The following is a 19880-nucleotide window of genomic DNA, read 5'->3' as shown; positions in this document are numbered from 1 at the left end:
CGTTCGTGGCTGTGTTCCTATATACCTTGACATGAATGGCTTGACATGCATCGTGACGGCGTGCCATGCAAATTGGCAACGGTGACGACGATCCTGATCAGGCAGCACGATATCTGATCCCGACCTTATGATTATCGGATGACCATCTTCTCTAAACTAGAAATCCGAGTCATTATTCAGAATGGCTTATGGTGGAAAGCCTAGTACCGGGTGCCAGAATTGCCGTCAGAGACGGATCAAAGTAAGCTGCCACGCTATCAGTGGATTAGAACGGGGCTAACTGCTGCAGTGCGATGAGGCGCGTCCGCATTGTAGGGCCTGTGTCCGGACTGGTCGGACTTGCCCCGGGTACCAACATCCACTCGATGTCGCGCTAAGAGGGCAGACAGCTTTCCAGCGCAAGAAAAAGGGTGCCCCAGGTAAGCAGTCTTCTGCCTCAAAGGCAGTCGTGCCGGCAACGACACCTTCGTCATCGGATGATTCGATATCTACTATTGTTGATATTCCCCATACTCCAGAGACACTAGTTTCTTCGGTTTCACCAGTTTCAACCTCTAGCGACTCTATCCCCCATACACTAGAGATTTCCCGACTGGTACCACCGGTTCCACCGGTCCCAACTTTCAATGTCTCTATTCCTCGCAGTATCTACCTACCTATGGAGGATACGGTCATTCCATTGTTTTTCAATTCGTATCTTTATCTCCCAAAGGATCCTCAGATCAGCAATGGCTTCTTAGACCTCCTGCCTCAGTTTTATTCCGAGACGCAAGTAGGATCGTCTGTGCATCTGAGCTTACTCGCAGTCTCTGCCTTTTCCGTGGCTGCCTGGACCGGTGAACGGAATTCGCTTCAGTTGGCCGAACACTCGTTCCTCAGAGCTCTTCGGAAGACGCGTGAAGTACTACAGACAGATATTGATGGGAATTTGAACGAGATTCTGTTGACTGTTCTCTTACTTTCATTATATGAGGTTGGTTCTAGTCCTGATTGTTGATTTGCTTGTCTAACAAGATCAGGATTTCGTGTCTAAACGAGATCGACAACTCCCTCCTCGGGATCATCTACGCGGAGCTATTGCATTGATCAATAGCAGGAGACCTGAACAATTGGACTCACCTTCATGCAGATTATTGGCGGATGGTGTTGAGCACGAAGTCGTAAGCATAGCATCTATATTGTTCAAGTCCATGCTAATGAAGCCATAGATCCGAACGTCAATGGGCCTGGCTCATCCAATGGTCCCAACCCCGAAGGTTTGGCCACTCACAGCACCAATAGCCCAGACAGCACCAGAACAATTACAAATGGCCTCATCTGGACTGGTAAATCTCCGATTAGCATGGGAGTCACTCGCATCAAGGCCTCCGTCACAGATTACTGAATCTGAAATACTGCACCTTATGTCACAAGCCCAAGAACTGGATTCCAAACTTGTTAACTGGGTTCACACGGTACCACCGAATTGGCTTCCTAGTCCTGCAACTATGATACCACAATCCGTCCGTGCGGCAGGCGTCTTTAACGACCGATGCGACTGTTACTCGGATTTATGGGTAGCAGCAACATGGAATTCCTACCGCGACTCGCGTATCGTGGTGCAGAAGATTATCCTCAGTTGTCTACGCATGCTTACCGACACTGACACCAACATTAACGCCTCCTCGCCTTCAAACCAGGCCACACTAGCTGTGAAATCCACCGCCGAAGCCACCATCCAATCCCTCGCCATGGACATCTGCGCCTGCGTCCCCTTCCTCCTCGGCAGCCAGATGGAGTCTGTCCAATTGAACCCATATAAAGTCGAGTACCCTGAGGCAGAAGGGAGGCCGCTTACGCAAGGGCATCAGCAAACGGCGCCGTTGCTGGGTGGGTGGTTCCTGATAACGTTCTTGGGCAATCTGTGTACGTCGGGGCTTTGCTTAAGTGAGGAACATCTAGGATGGATAAGGGGACAGATGCAGAGGATATTGCAGATTTATAATTTTGGGTTTGTCCCACCGTCACAAGTGTAGTGCCTATACCATGGAGTATGGAGTACAGAGAAGCGTTTACATATTGTCAAGATCATTGTGATTATTCTTTCATGATGTATCTCATTATTATCATCAATCATATCAACATAAGCAGGTATCACAGGTATCATATCAAATCATGTACAATCTCATCAAAACTCATCTCACAAAACATCAGAAAGCCCCACTTCAGTACTAACAAAATCACCTCAAAATAACCATATCCTCCCTCCCACCCCTCCTAACCCTCTCAACCCCCAAATGCTCTCTCCCATCTCTCCCCACAAAAACCCCAAACCCATACCTCGTCTCTCCCACCTCAAACCCCTCACCCCCAGACACAACCATCCGCACCAAATCCGTCCGACACCTCACCTCCCTAAGCCCCTTATCCGCCAACAACGGACTCTGATACAGAAAACTAACCTGCTCTCCCAACGTCGCAATACCATGCGGAAGATACCGGATCCGGTGCGGCCAAATAGCCAGCAGCGAGAGTGTGTACAGCGCACAGAAGGCGAGTAGCGCGTAGAACGCGGGCATCAGCGACGTCATCCGGATTGTGCGCGAGGAAGGATAGTAGAGGGCCGTGAAGATGCCGCCAGCGAGGATGGGGATTGCGAGGGAGGCTGTGCTGGTGAAAGTGATGAGGGCGAGTTTGGGATGTTTGTTGAGGAGGGCTTTAATGGTGACGAGGAGCGGGAGGTCGGAGGGGTAGGAGAGGAGGAGGGACTGTTTTGCGGGGACGCCGGTGGGAGACGAGGAGAGGGAGGCGTACGGCTGGATAGCGCGGAAGTAGACGTCGACGTGCTGGTACGCGAGGAAGAAGAGCATGCCGATTAGCGCTGGGACGAAGCTGTAGACGAAGTTCGATGCGGAGAAACCGTCTGTTGACGGAAGCGTTGGCAGACGGGGTGGAAAGCCGCTGGCGATAGCGTCGTGGAGGAAGCTGACTATGACGAAGGCGATGAATAGGCCTCCGACGAGGAAGCTCCATGCTATTATTGAGATGGTGCGGAGGAACCATGGTGTCCAGCGGTGGCGGGTGGTGGGCTCGTACATGTTGAGGTTATTTTGTTGGCGTTCGACGTCTGTGATCTTCGCTTGTTTGTCTGTGTGGAGAGAGGGTGTGCGGACTGGGGCGTCTTCTTCGCCGATGCCGTAGAATAGGATTTCCTTTTTGCCTGAGAGTTTCCAGTATCCTAGTCGGAGGGTGCGGGGTTCGAGTGATTTTCCCACGTCCGGAGATGTTTCAAGGCCGTCGAAGTCTTGGAGGATGTTCGAGCGTTGGATGATGGGTATCAGATCGGCGATGCTGGTAGGGTCCCAGATCAGTCCGGACCAAGCGCGCACGAAGCGGACTAGGAGCACCGTGAGCCCTATTGTCAGCAGTCCATAGAGCGAGACGATGGTCCACCCGATGGACTGGACAGACGTCCAGCGGAATCTTCCCTGTCCATTGGCGCCATCGACGTAGCTGTACCATTTCACTTGAAAGAGACAGCTAAGCAGCGGAATCGCAAACATGTTCGCCAGCCAGATAGTAAATAGTGAGAAACCCACCAACGGCTCTCCATACAGGAAATGCGACAGGTCCGGCAAAAGAAAGTTCCTTGGTAACATCGGGAGTTTCTGCAGCACACGCTCGAGTTTTCGCTCAGAAGCCATAATGGCAAACGGCATGACACGATACACAGCTGCCTGCACCACAAAAATCCAGAGAATCAAGATGGCCGCTAGGATCTGTGGGAGAAACTGGAAGACGAAGTACCGCGAGCCGCTTTGGCCATCGTAGTCCCACAGTCCTTGGTGCTTCTTGGACCACACATTGCAAAACGATACCCCAACTATCATGAGCAGACAGCAGATGATTAGTAGGGCTAGGGCCCAAGGTCGAAGAATTATCGGGACGTAGTCAAGCGGCAAATATAAGAGGCTGTTCTCGGGGGGGTCCATGGCGACAAATGTCTTCCGTCCGATGGTTGTCATAGAACTCGTAGAGCTTTGCACAGATCTCGCCGGTGATGTTTCTCGTTCCTGCTGCTGCTGCTGGTGGGACGGCGCTGGCAATGTCCCCAGACGAGTAAAACAACCCCGTTCCTCATCCCAAACAAAGCCATCCGGATGATCCTCCCTTCCTCCTACGTCCCGGACCTCCTCATCATCCTCCTCCTCTCGCGTAAGATGATTAATCGCATACCGAATATGCGGCAAATCACCCTCCATCCACACAGACCCATTCCCCCCATTATCATGTCCAGTCCTCGCCCTCACCCTCCGCGGCGTATCCTCCCCAAGCAATGGCCCATGCTCCCCAATTGCACCCATCCTGGGGACACCCACGCCCGGCGACGAGGCCCGCGATGTAGGCCCGGACACGGGGGTTGCATACCGCATAACGCCGTCCCTGCTGCTGGCGGAGTTGGAGGCTGTCGAGGGGAAAGAGTAGTAGTCGTCTGAGGCGGCTTCGGAGCGTTGCTCGAAGTATTGGTATTGGGGTCTGCTTGCTTTCGTTTTAGTTAGTATAGGTTACATATACTGGCCGTGTTATGGGAGGGCCTTACAGCTAACGGTCCTCAGACTGACGTTTCCCGGCTGCGGCGCCGAAGAATCCATGGCGGGCTGGACCGAGGAATGCACGATTAGATATTGAGGAATTAAAGTAAAAGTGAATGGCTGACAGCTCCAGCACCGACACCGACACCACCAGCAGTATGCGAGGGCGTGGGCATGGGCAATTCCCAGCAAAAGACTGGCCGGCCACAAGCTAGGCAAGGGAAACTCAGAAAAACTATAAAATTTGAATCATGAAAAATAAAAATTAGTGTCACAGTGACAGGAAAATCAGTGTTATATCGGGGGGCTGGGCTGGCTACACCGTAAGATTTGTATATCCACGACCAGCCACCCAGCCACCATATAAATGGAAACAAAGACAAAGCAACAAACGGTTTATTTTGTGGCCCAACAAGAGAGCATTATTATGGTGTAAAAAAGGCAGGCGACATGGCTGGAATTGATTGGAAGTTGGAATAGCTCCGATCGTGCATGTACAGTGCGGTGCAGTACTGGTGCCAGCGCAGTGCCGGAGGGCGGAAGTGAAGCTGCCCAAGATACGTGCTTTTATTTGGCGACTTAATTAGGTGTGTTAAGGAGAAAGGCAAGAGGAAGATATCCAGCGAATGGCATTGTTTCCGAACTGTCGTCCTGTGTACGGTAGAGTCCCGAGATGCTGGCCTAAATGGTAAACATGCAGGACTAAAAAAAGAAAGAACAAAGTTGCAGGCGCTAAGAATAGATCATTAAACCAATATTGATTAGTCTATCGCATCTACTTCGCGGCCGATATGTCTGTGTCGATGTATATACACCAATGCTCATTCTGTCCTCTCCACCCATGACCGGCTACACATTATACAAATAAGCAGCAATAACTCCACCCCAACCACCAGCATTAGTATCCTCCTTCGCAATAACCCTCCCCTCCTCAAGCACCATGTTCTCCGTACTCTTCGTATTCGTCCCATACAGATACACCTGTCTCGAATCGCTGACCTGGATCGCATTCTGCTGACACTTGCCATCGCACCCGCCGTTGTTGTTGAAGAAGACCCAGTTACACCCGCCGTACAGGAACAGGTTTTTGGAACTGGTGATCACTTCAAAAAAGCCCATTCGGCAGAGTGCGTCGCCAGCAGCACAGTGCTTGAATTGCGGGTCGAGGCTTGTAAGGCTGTTTTCCCAGGGTTGGGGTGCGAGCGCGTTTCCCGGGCCTTGCCAGTACGCCGACTCGCTTTGCTGCATCGCTGAGAAGACGTTTTCCGCGCGGTTGAAGTTGTACTGGTATAGTGCGTGGTGCTCGAAACCCGTTCCCACGAGCCAAGTACCCTTCGTTGCTTCGACGAGCAAGCCACGGCCCGTCGCGATGGTCTGCGGGTTCTGGCCATCAAGATCATGGTCCGCCGCCCAGCCCCAGACGTTCTCAAGGTATGCGGACGAGCTGCTGGTAAGATGCAAGAGACCCCAGGCCGCTTTGCAGATGTCAGGCGTGGAGGTACATTTGCTTTGCACTTGCGAGCCGACGGCGCCGCCGATGCGGAAGTGCGTGTTCCACATGCCCACGTCGCCGGGGGATTTGCCGGCCATGTTGATCTCGACCATCTTGCAGCCGGGGAGGACGTCGGCGACTGTGAACAGCATGTCGCTGATTTGAGCGAGGCCGGTGTCGCCGGGGTATCCGATGCGGATCATGGCTCGGGGAGAGTGCTCGTCCATGAACTTGTGTCCGGTGCCGCTGATCGCACTACCAAACGCATCACCGATAATCCTTGTGCCATCAGGGATGATGACAGTGTCCGTGACGATGTACGTTCCCGCAGGGAAATAGATGAGCTTACAGCCCGCGTGCATCGTCAGGATCTTGTTGATGTTATCCGTGTCATCGGTCGATCCGTCACCATACACCGGTGCCCCCTCGACAGACTTGATGTTGATGACCTGCTCCGCCGTGTACTGCTCGTAGGTCGGAGGCTTCATGGTGAAGTAGTTGGAGGAGCCAGATAAGAGGGCAGCAGTGCGAATGGTCGAGCCGGTGCGGCCTTTGGCGTGATACTTGGTAGGATCGCCGGGGTAGTACAGGTTGCCATGGACCCAGGTCTGCCAGACACTGCCAGTCAGAACGACATCGTCACCCAGTTTGACGGTCGAGCCCGAGCATTGCACATTGTCCAGGATGATCGAGTTCGCTGCGTTCCCCGAGTCTCCGGAAACAATGAAGTTCTCGAGGCCGTTGGCCGTGCTGTCAATGACGGTCAGGGATCCAGAAGTACCGCTTGCGTCGATACCAAGCGCGCCGTTCTCGAATTTACAGCCCAGGAAGACGATATCAGTTCCTCCAGTAACAACACCGGTCTTCGTGCCTTGGAACTGCAGGCCCTTGAACACCCATTGCTGACCAGCCAGGCTCATACCGATGTTACCACCTTGGAAGATGAGGTCGTTCTATTTTCTGTCAGCATCGTCCATCCAAGCCCAAGATTCAAAAGGACTCACCAAGATGATATTACTATTATAATCAAACTCCGTCGTCATCCCAACATGCCCCTCGGCACCCTGCGGCATCCGAAACACCACATTTGTCAACTGCGTCGCCTGGCTAACAGTCCAGTCAAGTAGTACCATTCGCCTATTCGGATCCACACTTGTCGAGTCAATAACCACATTCTTAATCCCGATGTAGAAGTTAATCGTGCCCCCGAAGTTCGGATCCTTGGAGTAGACGATGTGATCCGTGCCGAAGTCGTTGTTCGCTTTGAGCACAGGCGGGTTCTTGGGGTCTCCAACTATTACTGTGCCGATGTATAGCTGTAGACCGGTTTCTAGGAGATACGTCCCGCCGGGGAGATACACGATGGCTGGTTGGCCGGTGCTGCCCATGGAGTGGGAGTTGCGGTTGGGTCCGTTCTTCGGACCCGCTGTACACCGTTAGCATTTTTATGTAATTCATGACTATATCAAACCATAGTTAGATAAGTTTTCATACCATCAATAGCAGCCTGAATCGCCGCTCTCGCATCCACACTCCCCGTATTATCCGCTCCATAGTCGGTGACCACATTCCGGAACACCGTGTACTGGTCCTTGAACTCGCCCTGCAGGAACGACGACTTCCCGTTATGCTCGATCTCCTCGTACCAGTACTTGTTCGACCCCTGGCCATTCGACGAGCACTGCGCCTCGCCATCGGCGACCATCAATGTCCGGTGATTTTCCGAGTCTTGCGGGCTGGGCTTTGTCTCCCAGGGACGTTTGCCGTGGTCTTGCACGGTGTATGGGATGCCGCTGTTCCCGTCAGTATACTGTCATAAAATGAGAAAGGAAAGAAGGGGAACATACACAGGATGCGGAACATAGTCCAGCGGTGGAAAGTACTTGATACTCGTCTTGCCGTGTCCTTCGTGCGGATCTTGAGGATTGTGTATCGTCCAGTCATGGGGCCGGTCTGCCTCCGATGCAAGCACACGGCTGCTACACGAAAGCAGGCCTAGCACCAATGTGTAGAGACGGAGGGAAGTGCGGGAAAAGGCCATCTTCAACTTATGACCCCAATTAATCCAGTAATCAACAAGATCAAAGTCCTCTCATTTATCTCACTCATCGATTTCATTCATGTATATATATAAATGGGGACGGGGGGTGGTATAGATCAAAACCCAACTGGACCACGTAGACAAACCGTCAGACAGAAGTCCAGCAGAAGTCAGATCCAGAGACCAAAAGAGATAAGGATGAAGAAGAGAGAGTGAAGTTGGAAAAAGGGAGGGAAAGGGGCCGACGGTGGGCCAGCTCCACGAGCCATTCATTCTTCGTGGCATTCCTAACAGAGACACGATGGAGGCAGCCTGTCAACCGAGAGCGACGAATTCCAGCGAATGGCGGTGGCGCGGGTGATTGTCTATGGATGGCCTGCATGCTGACGGGGAGATTGTCTTGGTTGTGTATATAGAACATGGTGATCACCGATAGTAGCCGGAAGTTGTATCGCTACACAGCGGCGCAAGCCAATAAACAGGAAACATAATGAGTATATTTGTAAATTAAGTACAGTAATACCGCAATGGAATTCCATCCTAATCCAGTTCAGTCATACCCCCCCACCGCCATCCACATACCAAAGCCCTAGCAAGGAGGTTCAAACACACTGACTAACACGAGTACGTCAAAAAGGTACGTAGCAAGGGATCACAATTCCGCATTTATTTTAAGCTCTTTCCTTCTTATCCCTCGTGAGATATGCTCGTCTTGATTCATCTTAAAAGCCAAGGGCCAGCCATCGCTGCTTCCGGCGTTCTGGCCCTGCAGACCCTAACAATTAACACATCTCCTGAGACAATTCTGACAATGTCAATCACGCAGCGCAGTATGATGATCGCGAATATTACCGTGCCGATACCATGAAGTTCACGAAATAACCCGAACTAACCGTTCGTCTCGCACGAGGACCCTGATCCGTCAGTCAGCGTAATTCCAAATCTCACTACCTACACCACATGCAAATGCAAATGCAAATAAGGGCACGTGTAATAATCCAGATTAAAACTGACCTCCGCATATTCCCCGCACCACCAATCCCGAACCGTACATATCGTTCTTTCACCTCCACCTCGGCCTTGGTCGTGGTCTTTGTCTTTGCTTTCGGTGGTGTCCGGGGCCGTGGATATTCGCCCGCGAGTCGTACAGTGGGGTTGCCTTGGACACTGGTATCTTGAATATTGTATTGGTTGTCGAGGTCTTCGATGTGTGCACAGGTGACTGCATGGTCAGAATCGGAGTCGAGGTCTGATTCGGGGTCCGAGAGGAGGGCGTATTCCCTTTCGTCGGGGCTTTTTGGATGAGCCTTTCGAGTGATCATAGCTTTGAGCCTGGATGTGAGAGTGAGTCGCGAATAGAAAGGTAGACATGATCTCCACATCCTAGCCATAGTCATAGCTGCAGACGTAGATGTAGATATAAATATAGACTATTCCCCAAGTAAACGGCCGCACGGATCCCGCAAAAAGCGAAAGAAAGACATCACCAGCCAAACACGGCTCCGGAAATATATAAACCAAGCTAGGGTTGTCTGGTGTGTTGCGCATTGTACGACCGGTTGAACTTGTAGTGACGACTTGTGGTTATCTGTATGTGACTGGTTATGTTTACTGCAGTTGCACATGTTGGGACTTGGTACTATGGTGCATGGGAAGGGGAGACAGGGCAGGACGTAGCGCTGTTCATGTGTTCTGTGAATAGGGAGTGTGAACACGGTAGTTCAGTTAAGATGTTGGTTTGCGCCACGCTGTATGATCGATTGACAATAGGCTGCGGAAAGTATATCATAACATAGAAGTGTTCAATTTGGAATATAAAATTTGCGCACAACACTGTGCACCAGTATCCAGTACTCATACTAATCCACAATCAGAGATGCTCCAATGCCTCAACCAGCTTGATACAACGCCGGCCCCGCCACGACATGCTCATTAATACTACTAAAATTAAACGGCGTCACATAGACATCCTCGTCAACAACAGCCAGGAACATAGTCCCGTTAATCGCCGGATCGCCCTGGTAAGTCGACAAGTCCGGCTGCACCGTCTTTCCGGCTGTTTTGTTCAAAACCTCAAGTGGCGAGTATGTCACGTTGAGCTGCGTAGCCCAGGCGACGTATTTCGGCTCAGAGGCTTGAGATGAGGTCACGTAAGAGTTGTTCGGACCGACCGGTTTGCCCGGTTCCTCCCAGGAGAGGTAGACTTCGCGACCGGGGTAGGAAAGCGGGTTCGTGCGGTTATGCGTGATCGCCGGACTGCAGTTCTCGCCCTGCGTGTCGGAGTCGAGGCAGGACTCGGGGCCGGTGACTTGTTGGAGGGTGTTCATCCCCGGCTCCAGGGATTCATGGAATGCCTTGCCACCGTCGATTCTGCTGGGATTTGGCTGGTTGTCGATCGTCAGGGCTGGGAAGTTCTGCCACGCCAGACGGGTTTGTCCCTCGGGGCAGGAGGAGATGTATGGCGCGAGAAGCGTCCACGCCCACGACTGCGGAATGCCGACTTCGAACCAGACGGGCATCGGGAAGAGGCCTTCAAATTGTCGGAAGACCATCTGCTGCCGAGCCTCGGTGGTGATGCTCTGCGTGAGCAGCGTTGCGGCCTCCCGGGAATCCAAATGTCCCAGAAATCCATAGACACCAGACTCGCCAAACCGAGTGAGTTTCTGGGAGAAGTCGAGGAACTCCCAGACTGTTTTGTAGGGGTAGTTATAGGTGCATTGTTTCGGCGCGGAGTCGGGGCCGAGGATGTTAGTTAGCATTGTTGCGTGACCGACTTCCTGATCCGCCATGAATTCAATCAGGAAACGGTCTTCGGCGGTTAGGCCGGCTTTTTTGAAATCTTCGACGGAGAAGCGCGCCAGGCCGTCGTGGAAGAGGTCGAGTTCGATGTATTCTTGGTATGTTGCCAGGGCCTTCATATCATTATCAGTATATGGTCTTGCGTAACGCACTCAAGATAAAGAGGCAGGGGCATACAAGAGACTCAAAATCAAAATCACTCTTCGCGTTATACACCGGCTCCTCCCCACTCGTTCCCACGCCTCCCGCAGGAACATACGGCGCGGGCTCAGCGTCATGCAACTTCCCATCACTCGGGTAACCAGTAGCCCCCGGCGTGATTGAAGATCCTACGACAGACGAAGCGCTCAAGGCACCAGTTGTCGTGGGCGTGCCGCTGTAGGGTGTGTGCGGGAGGGACGTTGGGTGGGAGACGACCGGAGGTCCAGACAAGGATACACTGGAGAGGGAGGCGGAGGAGGGTTTGGGGAGGGCGAGGGCATGATGGGACAGGCCCAGGAGGGGAAGAAGGTGGTGCTTTTGGAGCATTTCGGGTTGTTGCCAGTTGGGCTGTTGGTAGCTGGGTGTACCTGGCAAGACGACAGGTTATATATGCGTCAGGGAAGGGCATAGTACGACCCGGAAACGACCCGACAGCCCACCCATCCTCTTTCGCATGGCCAGAGATCATCCCACTTGACCAGAGACAAACCTGTTACTGAGGGTATCCGAGTACAGTATTCGCAGCGTGCATCCAAACACAGTGACTGGATGATCTCTGTTTCAAATATGACGTCACTGTCTGGGTTAATAAGTCGAACAGTCGATTCACGTCAGACCAGAGCATTGGATATTACTCTGTACGGTATAGCATTATTCAAGTTGATGATTGACGGTGGGATGACTGGAGTTTCTCTTATCCGATGCCGGATGACAGACAGTCGGCCGATATATACCCAGCTGAGCATGTTTCGGAGTGGATGTTATTGATAATAAGCATATCAGACTCAGATCCCGCGGGAGTAAAAGTTTTTTTTTTTTTTCCAGGTACGAGTTCTGGATGCCATGGCTGACGCCGCGGAGACCTCAGGGTGGCTTACCCTAGTGTAGATCGTGTTCTATGGTCTTCTTATCAATCAGCCGAGTCGCCCGGATGAAATCACCATTGCATACCTAGCGTAGTCTACACAATTCTGGGAATCAAGTCAGAAAAAGACACAAATCTGTGCAAATATCCAATTCTGTACTGTAGTAACCTGTACACACCATGGTCCCTGACCCGGTTTCCATGGTTCCTGACCAACAAAGAAAATAAATAGACAGGTGAAAGAACCGTCTCCAACTCCAAACTCCCGGCCAAATCCGCCTCTGAATGTTAATAGAGGACATATCATAAAGAACGTGAAATCAAGGAACTGGGTATCTTGTAACCTCCCGAAGCGTGGACAAAGTGGGCATTCGACCTCCCGGGCCGGTACCTCCTCGCCGTCGACCAGCGCTCAGATCAAAATCCGGGTTGCCTTCCAACAGCATGTTGGTGCGCTGCTGAGCTGGCTGCATAGGAGGTTGCCACCGCGGGTTCACAGGTCGCTGTGAAATAGAAGTAAAGTGACTCATTTCGCTAGCAGTAGGTGAGCCAGGTGCCTCAGGGATATCTTCAACCGGTTTAGGCTCACCAGCAGGCCCTGGCATCAGTGCAGACGGCAGCGCTGCGACCGGTGGTGCAGACACTGCCGGTTGACTTTCTGCAAACTCTGGGTCCATATCTTCATAGTAATCTGCCGAGTTATTACGCGCATGTTGTGCGCCATTGGGCGGTCCGTATGCGTGGACAGGTGACTGGGCTGGGCGGAGTGGCTCGGGAATGGCATGTTCGTAAACCGGGGAAGGTGAGGGACCGAGACGGTTATCGGGTTGGGTCCAGCCTGCGCGTGGTGGAACGTAGGTTGATCTGTGACCTATTAGCACACGATATAAATAGGAAGGGCGGGCAACATCGCTTACGGTGTCCTGCTATAGAAACTAGAAGGACTCGTAGGCTCTGGATACCCATCAACGGACAACGCATGAACTTGATCAGGCCCTGGGGAGCGTCTCGGTTGCGGTGTCATCTCAATGGCTTGACCAACTGGACCTCCGTCCGCCGACAGAGCCATACCAATGGGACCCGGAGACGGTTGGCGATAAACAGGCGAGGTTCCACGATACTCCGCTGGGGGAGGAGTAGGATGAGTCCGTGGCACGGCTCCGTAAGCCTCGTAGCCGTAGTCAACGGGTGGCGGACCGCGATAACCACCTCGCCCTCTCATAGCTGGACCACCGCGCATAGGGCCCATGGGACCGCCTCTTCCTCGGGGTGGGCCGTAACCTCCGCGACCATAAGCGCCTCTTGGAGGATAGCCACCTCGTCCACGCGAACCAAATCCAGGCGGCGGGCCACCGTTCATTCGAGGATCAGTAGGTCGTCCTCGGCCAGCGGCAGCAGCGTATGGGCCAGAGGGAGGCAGAGGGTTACCGACTTCATCACGGGCGGCGCTGTAGGGCATTCCGCGCGGGGGCTGGTCGGGGAGCGGGTAGTCGTTGGCAGGTGCAGGGGTTCGTGAATTGAGCGGAGTCTGGTCATCGTCGCTCTCGCGGGTGTTGGTGCGGAAAGTCGCAAACGTCGGGCCATCAGCCGTAGGCGCACCGGTCACATACGCTTCCTTTGTATCGCCATTCATTTCCGGTTTGGTATCGAGTGCCGCAGCGGCCGCGTTCTGGCGGTTGTAGTAGTTTTCGCCGCTCATTTCGGCATTTTCTGCGATGCGCCTCTTCCTTGCCTTCCGACTGACCAGAGTACGACGCATAGCACAGGTGACCACACCACAAGCGACAAGAAGGACGGTTGCGACCAGCACAATCCACCCGCCCCAATGCAGATGCGGGACGAAGAGCAAGATGTCGACGAGGAAAGCGAGAAGACTGACCAGGAGCGTAGGGAGCAGAAGGATCAGTAAAGCCAATAGGTACCGGGGCGAATGCGACGGGCCATGGAAATGAGCGGCAGCTGCTAGACAGAGGCAGATGAGGGTGAGGAAGGCGGCGACGGGGTGAACGATCAGAATGGACGAGAGCGACCTTCGAGTACCGGACGGAAGATTGAAGTCATTGCTCGCGGTATTGGATATATCACTGCTGGTGTATCCAATATGAATATCCGTACATACGCCATCCTTGCAGTAGCCAAAGACTCCGTAGTCGACATTGTCAAAGGACGCCAAGGGAATCTGTTTAACAATGGGAGTCGAAATGACCGACAGCACCAGAAGGGCAAAGGCGATGAGCAGGAGAATAGTAAGTGGCGTCGCAGGTTTGAACAGCATGGCGACGCTTTAGAGAATTATAGAGAAGAGAAAGAATGACAGTTGAGTCGAGAAATAATCAACGAGAGATGAAAGTCGGATTCAAAGTGATGGCATTGACATGCCGGGGCGATACTGGGGAATAGCCGCCGTTGGGAACTCGACCGAAGCCAGCGGTTGGAGTATAAGGAATGATATAAGGAATGAATCAGTAGTTAATAGAGGTGAGAGAGTGTGTGTGAGAGAGAGAGAAAAGAGAGGGAGAAGATAGTAAGATGAGAGGGAAGTGAGGTGAGCCGAACAGTGCGACCGGAAGTGATGCCTCAGGTTGCCACTTTGCTTCCACGGTTCTTCTGTCGTTTCTTTTCACTGAACCAAAATATTGTGCTTGTCACTGAGTAGACTGAGTGGACTCTGAGTGGACTATAGTCATGCTCATTATCCTACTATGCTGCCTACTCAAAAAGTGGCTCAGCAACAGACATGAACTCGTTTGCCCCGGTCTTTGATTCGTGGGTCACACACCGGGGATACTGCGGGTGATGGAGACTAATATCGTTTCGCCCGGGACATTCTACTCTATCGTCTGTTAATCTTGCAGCCGGCAGTTGTGAGACATTCGAAAGGGCAACTGCCTTGCTGAATCGACACAATCAGAGAGAGACTGTCTCACAGTATCTGTATTCACACACTGAGAGACGCTAGACATCAGCAGTTTCACCTTTCATTGCCCGTGCCCCTGACGCTCACTACTCCACCAGTGTGGAGTGTGAAAACCTTTTCGGAGAATGCTTGCGCATGGATCTAACAGATAGATATAGACGTCTGGCATTCCTGCGCATGGTTGACAGTGACTCTATTATAGAGCAGTACTCTGATTCTAAGGATATACAATTATTCTGTACTCTGTACTTTGTCCGTACTCAGGACACTCCTACGTGATACACGGTCAATTACGGGTGCTCCTACAGAACGGCTGGTGAATTGCCGTGGAGCCGATCTGCATACAAGCGAGCCATTTCCCGCTGCTAAAAAAGGCTACGATGGCACGTGTCCTCCGTGCTCCATAGCTGATACCATAGATAGGTACTCCGTAGATTGCCTAAGTCTATTAGACTACATATCCATTGCTCGCATCGCAGCTGGCATCTGCGCATTCCCCATGATATCACACCACGTTCCTGTCAACCTGCCTCCCAGTATACTTGTCATTGTCACTTGCTAGTGGCAAATCGTTGCCGCACGAACTGCTGCTAGTCATTTGCATTCGAGTCAAGGGCAACCAGGTCAGACACGGCAAACCGGTCATGCCGACTCGTGCAATAAACCGTTCGATTCGGTTAGCATGCACAGCGGATGCTGTTTTATGATGCGGCGGCTATAATCAGTACAAACAAATCAGTGTCTAAATCCCATCCATCGATCCAAAAAGACGCGCTCGGTTGCCAGAGTATGCGGGGACCCTTGAGTATAGTCGTCTATTGGAATCCGATGGGATACACGCGCTACTAACGTTTAGAACTAGTATTAGAATTGGTGATGGCGCAACATTCATCGCCGTGGGTGATTGTAGTCATTGCTTGCTGTAAAATATACTGAAGCTCTAAGATCTGGCGTAAGCATGACCTGGTATTCCCTGATTAGCCATATCACTTCCAGAGACATTTCTCACGAAGTCCGCCGTGGTAATAAAAGTTGGCTTTCATGGATAAAAAGCTCTCGTCATTCACGTGTCGTACGAGATTAGGAGAGCTCAGGTCCGACTTCCGTGCCGGATTCCCTGGTCGCTGCCTAATAGAGGCAGCTTATAATCCTCACTGTTTAACAACCCCCGCGGTGAGATGGACACTTGAAACCTTCATTATGTGGTCGGTGATTCCATTTAAAGAGCTGGCCATAGCCTGAGTATGGCGCAAAGCCGTTCAAGAAACATGAGGGCTGTGTCTTTTTGGTATACGAGAGCCAGTATGCCCTGGCATTGCCATTCGCCAGTGCCACAACGACCAAGACACTGTGGAAGGGGTGCTACTGGCCATTCACCCTAGCCCGAGTCAACTGGGTCAGACACAGCAAACCGTGATGGCCGACTCGACTCGTGGGACGAACCATTCTCCGATTCGGTTGGCCTGCTCATCGGAGTTTTAATTTTATTCTGCTTGGGATCTGTTGTTCTTCGCCCAAAAGACGCGGAAGAATTGTCAGGAAGTTCTGTTATAATTGGGAGGTTCATCGTTCAGCAGAGAGATGAGATGTATATGCACTGTCTCAAAACTTCGATAGGCATGCGCAATGTCGTTTGCAAGCTGATTGTATTCCGCAGTTATTGTATCCAGCAATGGAGGCAGCTGAGCGCCGGCTAGTCATGTTAGTTTTTGCAAATGAACACTCTGCGGTAACAAGGGTAGGCTTCCCAGAAAGCTGACCCCAGCAAGCATGCTGCGGTGCAGACAGGGACCTCTCATCATTTACATGTCGTGTGCTAAATTGTAAACCCAGGTTGAATTTGTGTGGTGAACGCTCTCATCGGTGCCTTTATCTAATGTGCCACTTCTCAGTAATAATAGCGACATACTGCATAAAGCCACCACTTCTGATAGCGTTGTATCATGAACCTTATCCGTTGGCTCATCATCATCCTGCAGGTGAGTTCATATAGAGAGCAAGTCATTGTCTCTTGGGTTTGGCTCACAGTCATCCAAAAAGAGTGTGTATTAGGGTTAAACCCGATGGATAAGGAAACAAATTGGCGTCTCAAGTTATGACTCCCAGTTTACTTCGCAGACTTCCTGAAGACGGATCCCAAGTGACTAGTAATATGTTCTCCAGGCCGGAGTACGATTTGGAACAGGCCAAAGGGATATGTGCAGGGGAGCTGACGGCGATATCCCACAAAACATCTTGCTAGCTCTGAAAATCTTTTGAAAAGGCTTGCTGCCTTGCAGAATCCCTAGCGGTCTTGTACCACGGGTACTGACAGCCTGGTTGTTCTCGGTCTCGATTGGCCCACGAACTGGAGCCTGGTCTCACCAACAGAACCCACCATTGTACCAGGGACTCGGCTCCTATCCCCGGGTAAGGTTTCTAGTAAAATATAGGGGGTTTGCTCTTTATAATTTTGTCAAAGTAGCTGAGGTCATAGCACATCACTAAGAACCTGGCCACATAAATCCACACGGGGGCCCCTTTATAGTTGGCGTAAATGTGTTTGAGCCAAGATGTTGTTGGGCATTTGAGTGCCGATTACAAAAGACACAGCGTAAGCCACTATGCAGTCCAGTCAATTGAGACCGCCTTCCTACCGTTGCTAGGATGTTTGCAGTCCGTCGAAGTCTCCATTCTGAACGATATTTTGCATTTCACTCGTGTGCTCTGGTAAATCGCAGTTAGAGTCTTTCCTCAGTAATGGTTGTTAGTCTGCCTGGTTAACTTGACAACAGACAACGTGGTGAATGAGTTCAGCATTTAGATAGTAGTACTTCTTCACGGTGCCTCTGCTCATACATCCTCCAGCATGATTGTAGGTAGATTAGCAGCACGGCTTATTGTGTCTAGCTGTTCTACCCATAGAGGCAGGATCGATGTGGCCTTTGAAGCTTAGCATAAGAGCCTACCATATAGCTGCGCAGGTAAATGTGCAAATTCTAAGCAACGGCCATTTTGCAGCTCCCAGACTTCACCGTCCTGTATCTAAAACATATTCACTCTATTTTCCTTGATATTTGGAGCGACCGAGGTAATTTCGAAACTTTTCTCCATCCTGTCCGCATTCTTCGATCCATTTTCAGATGGCATCGCGAATATAGGGAGGTTTGCTGGAACGTCGCAGGCTCATTCATAAGCCACGAGAGATCCTGATGCAAGATATCTGACTGGAGCTGGGAAGAGGGTTAATCTTTACTTCAATTTAGAGGATTCTTGATAAGCCATTATGGACAGGTAAACGAGCAAGGTTGAGGAGGCAACTGCTATTCTGCAGCAGTGAAACTTCGGCGGCAAAACCCGGGCTGTATAGCCTTGTATCCATCTGCAAAACACATTCAACCTATTTCCCTTCGTTTTGAAACATTTTATGTGTTCTTGGAGCTTTTCTCCAACCTGATCGCATTCTATGACCCTTTTCAAGGTGGTATGGCGAAATCCACCCAACTTTTCTGGGTATCAAAAAAAAAAAAAAAAAGACATCATATATTGCTTTGAGGAGGCGTATCTTGGAGGTTGGAGAGTGAGGCGTATCACCAGGACTGTGGCGGTTGGAGAGGAGAGAAAGTTGGAGAGAGAGGGAATAGAAGAAGAGTAATTCTCTTTATCTGTTCAAGAATATCTATTGGTAAATCCAGCTGTAATAGGAGCTCTCTGAAATTCTAACCGCATCGTTCTATATCCACGAGAGCAATTTCTCCAACTCTGGACGTTTCAGACACACACGATAATCCGAGCCGAATGTAGGCCCCTAGTGTACTAGCCCGAGCTATGCTGAGAATAGGGTTCTAAGACTAGATATAGAAATAAAATATACCAGCGTGCGAATATGCAACACATTTGGACCGACATCACAATGTTCCCATCGGGCCTATACAGCAATCATCTTTACAGACAATCAGGCGGCAATTCAAGCGTGTTCAGCTCCAGGAAGGTCTTCTGGCCAATATATCCTGAGCGAGATTACATGCACTGCATCTCAACTACAGGAACGCGGCTGGGATATAAGAATCTTCACATCGAATTGAAAAGAAAATTCTTGATTATCATGTGAGTCCTATTTAAGCGGCAAAGTGATACGCCACTTCACGATAGCATGGGAAGAAAAACACCTGTAGCTTCCTTGATACAAATATCTATAGCTGTTCACTAGCACATATGAGAGGCTTGATGTACCACAAAAAGATGGCTGATACGACAAGTATGCTGTAAGAATGACATCTTTTGAGCCAGGACAAAGTATTTGATGGGTGTTTTACCAGTATAAGAATAAATTCACTTTGTTCGCCAACCACGTTGCGCGAAAGAACTTTTCAGCGATCAAAGTAAGTATATCAACTTCTTCTATCCCACGTATTGATGAACCCTTCATCCTTATCAAGAAACTCCCAGGTGGAACTCCTCATACAGGCGACTGCCTCAATTCCATTGTCCTTGGCCTTGGGCTCCACAAAATATATCATACCGTCAAATAAAGACTCCATGAAAACCGGACTGGCAAAAATGGGAGCCACATCAAGATCTGTGCCTGAGTAGAGAGGAAAGCGATGCCATCCAGTCGCGATGAATGAGGCTGGTGTGCATGGGAAGTTAAGTTGAACATGTGACTTTTTGGACTGGGCTGCAATCCACCTTCCAAGCTTGTACGTTTCTTCCGCAGAGACGTGGCGAATCCGACCGTTGATGATGTCTGCAATCTTCCAAAGTGGTACTTGCGCCAATTCCATAGAGTCCAATTCTACCACTGGTGTTATAACAGTATTCCCGAAAGACCGCGGAGGCAAGCCGAGATGGGGGACGAAATTGACACTGGTGCCAAAAGCGGAACTTGAGAAGACATGCTGTTGCTCCTCGTCGGAGCCAGACTTGAGTTGGGCAAGTCGAGCGAGATGTGTGCGCTGCCAGAAGTGCGCTGACAATGCAGTGAACGCAGATGTACGAGCGCTGCTGCTCTTCAG

General features: G+C 51.1%; 6 protein-coding genes across 6 annotated transcripts; 1 reads left to right on the top strand and 5 right to left on the bottom strand.

Annotated features, from left to right (window-relative positions):
- Window positions 1-181: 181 nt before the first annotated feature.
- ACHE_70327A (Zn(II)2Cys6 transcription factor) lies at window positions 182-2015 on the top strand (the record flags this gene model as incomplete). Its single annotated transcript, XM_043282648.1, has 4 exons — window positions 182-241; window positions 290-973; window positions 1020-1160; window positions 1209-2015. The coding sequence occupies 4 exons, from the start codon at window positions 182-184 to the stop codon at window positions 2013-2015; spliced, it is 1692 nt and encodes a 563-aa protein (XP_043140006.1).
- A 204-nt stretch (window positions 2016-2219) lies between these two features.
- Window positions 2220-4631, bottom strand: ACHE_70326S (DUF3433 domain-containing protein; the record flags this gene model as incomplete). The annotated part of the gene is made up of 2 exons (XM_043282647.1): window positions 2220-4522; window positions 4580-4631. 2 exons carry the CDS (start codon window positions 4629-4631, stop codon window positions 2220-2222), a joined length of 2355 nt encoding a protein of 784 aa, XP_043140005.1.
- Window positions 4632-8975: 4344 nt separating this feature from the next.
- ACHE_70325S (uncharacterized protein) lies at window positions 8976-9426 on the bottom strand (the record flags this gene model as incomplete). Its single annotated transcript, XM_043282646.1, has 2 exons — window positions 8976-9018; window positions 9119-9426. 2 exons carry the CDS (start codon window positions 9424-9426, stop codon window positions 8976-8978), a joined length of 351 nt encoding a protein of 116 aa, XP_043140004.1.
- A 567-nt stretch (window positions 9427-9993) lies between these two features.
- Window positions 9994-11431, bottom strand: ACHE_70324S (ferritin-like domain-containing protein; the record flags this gene model as incomplete). The annotated part of the gene is made up of 2 exons (XM_043282645.1): window positions 9994-11016; window positions 11081-11431. 2 exons carry the CDS (start codon window positions 11429-11431, stop codon window positions 9994-9996), a joined length of 1374 nt encoding a protein of 457 aa, XP_043140003.1.
- An 858-nt stretch (window positions 11432-12289) lies between these two features.
- Window positions 12290-14244, bottom strand: RIM9 (putative pH signal transduction protein PalI; the record flags this gene model as incomplete). Its single annotated transcript, XM_043282644.1, has 2 exons — window positions 12290-12833; window positions 12887-14244. 2 exons carry the CDS (start codon window positions 14242-14244, stop codon window positions 12290-12292), a joined length of 1902 nt encoding a protein of 633 aa, XP_043140002.1.
- Window positions 14245-19256: 5012 nt separating this feature from the next.
- On the bottom strand, window positions 19257-19649 carry ACHE_70322S (uncharacterized protein; the record flags this gene model as incomplete). Its single annotated transcript, XM_043282643.1, has 1 exon — window positions 19257-19649. One exon carries the CDS (start codon window positions 19647-19649, stop codon window positions 19257-19259), a length of 393 nt encoding a protein of 130 aa, XP_043140001.1.
- Window positions 19650-19880: the final 231 nt, after the last annotated feature.

This window comes from Aspergillus chevalieri, chromosome 7, assembly GCF_016861735.1.
Source record: "Aspergillus chevalieri M1 DNA, chromosome 7, nearly complete sequence".
Lineage (NCBI taxonomy): Eukaryota > Fungi > Ascomycota > Eurotiomycetes > Eurotiales > Aspergillaceae > Aspergillus > Aspergillus chevalieri.
This window is presented reverse-complemented; position numbering and strand designations above follow the sequence as displayed.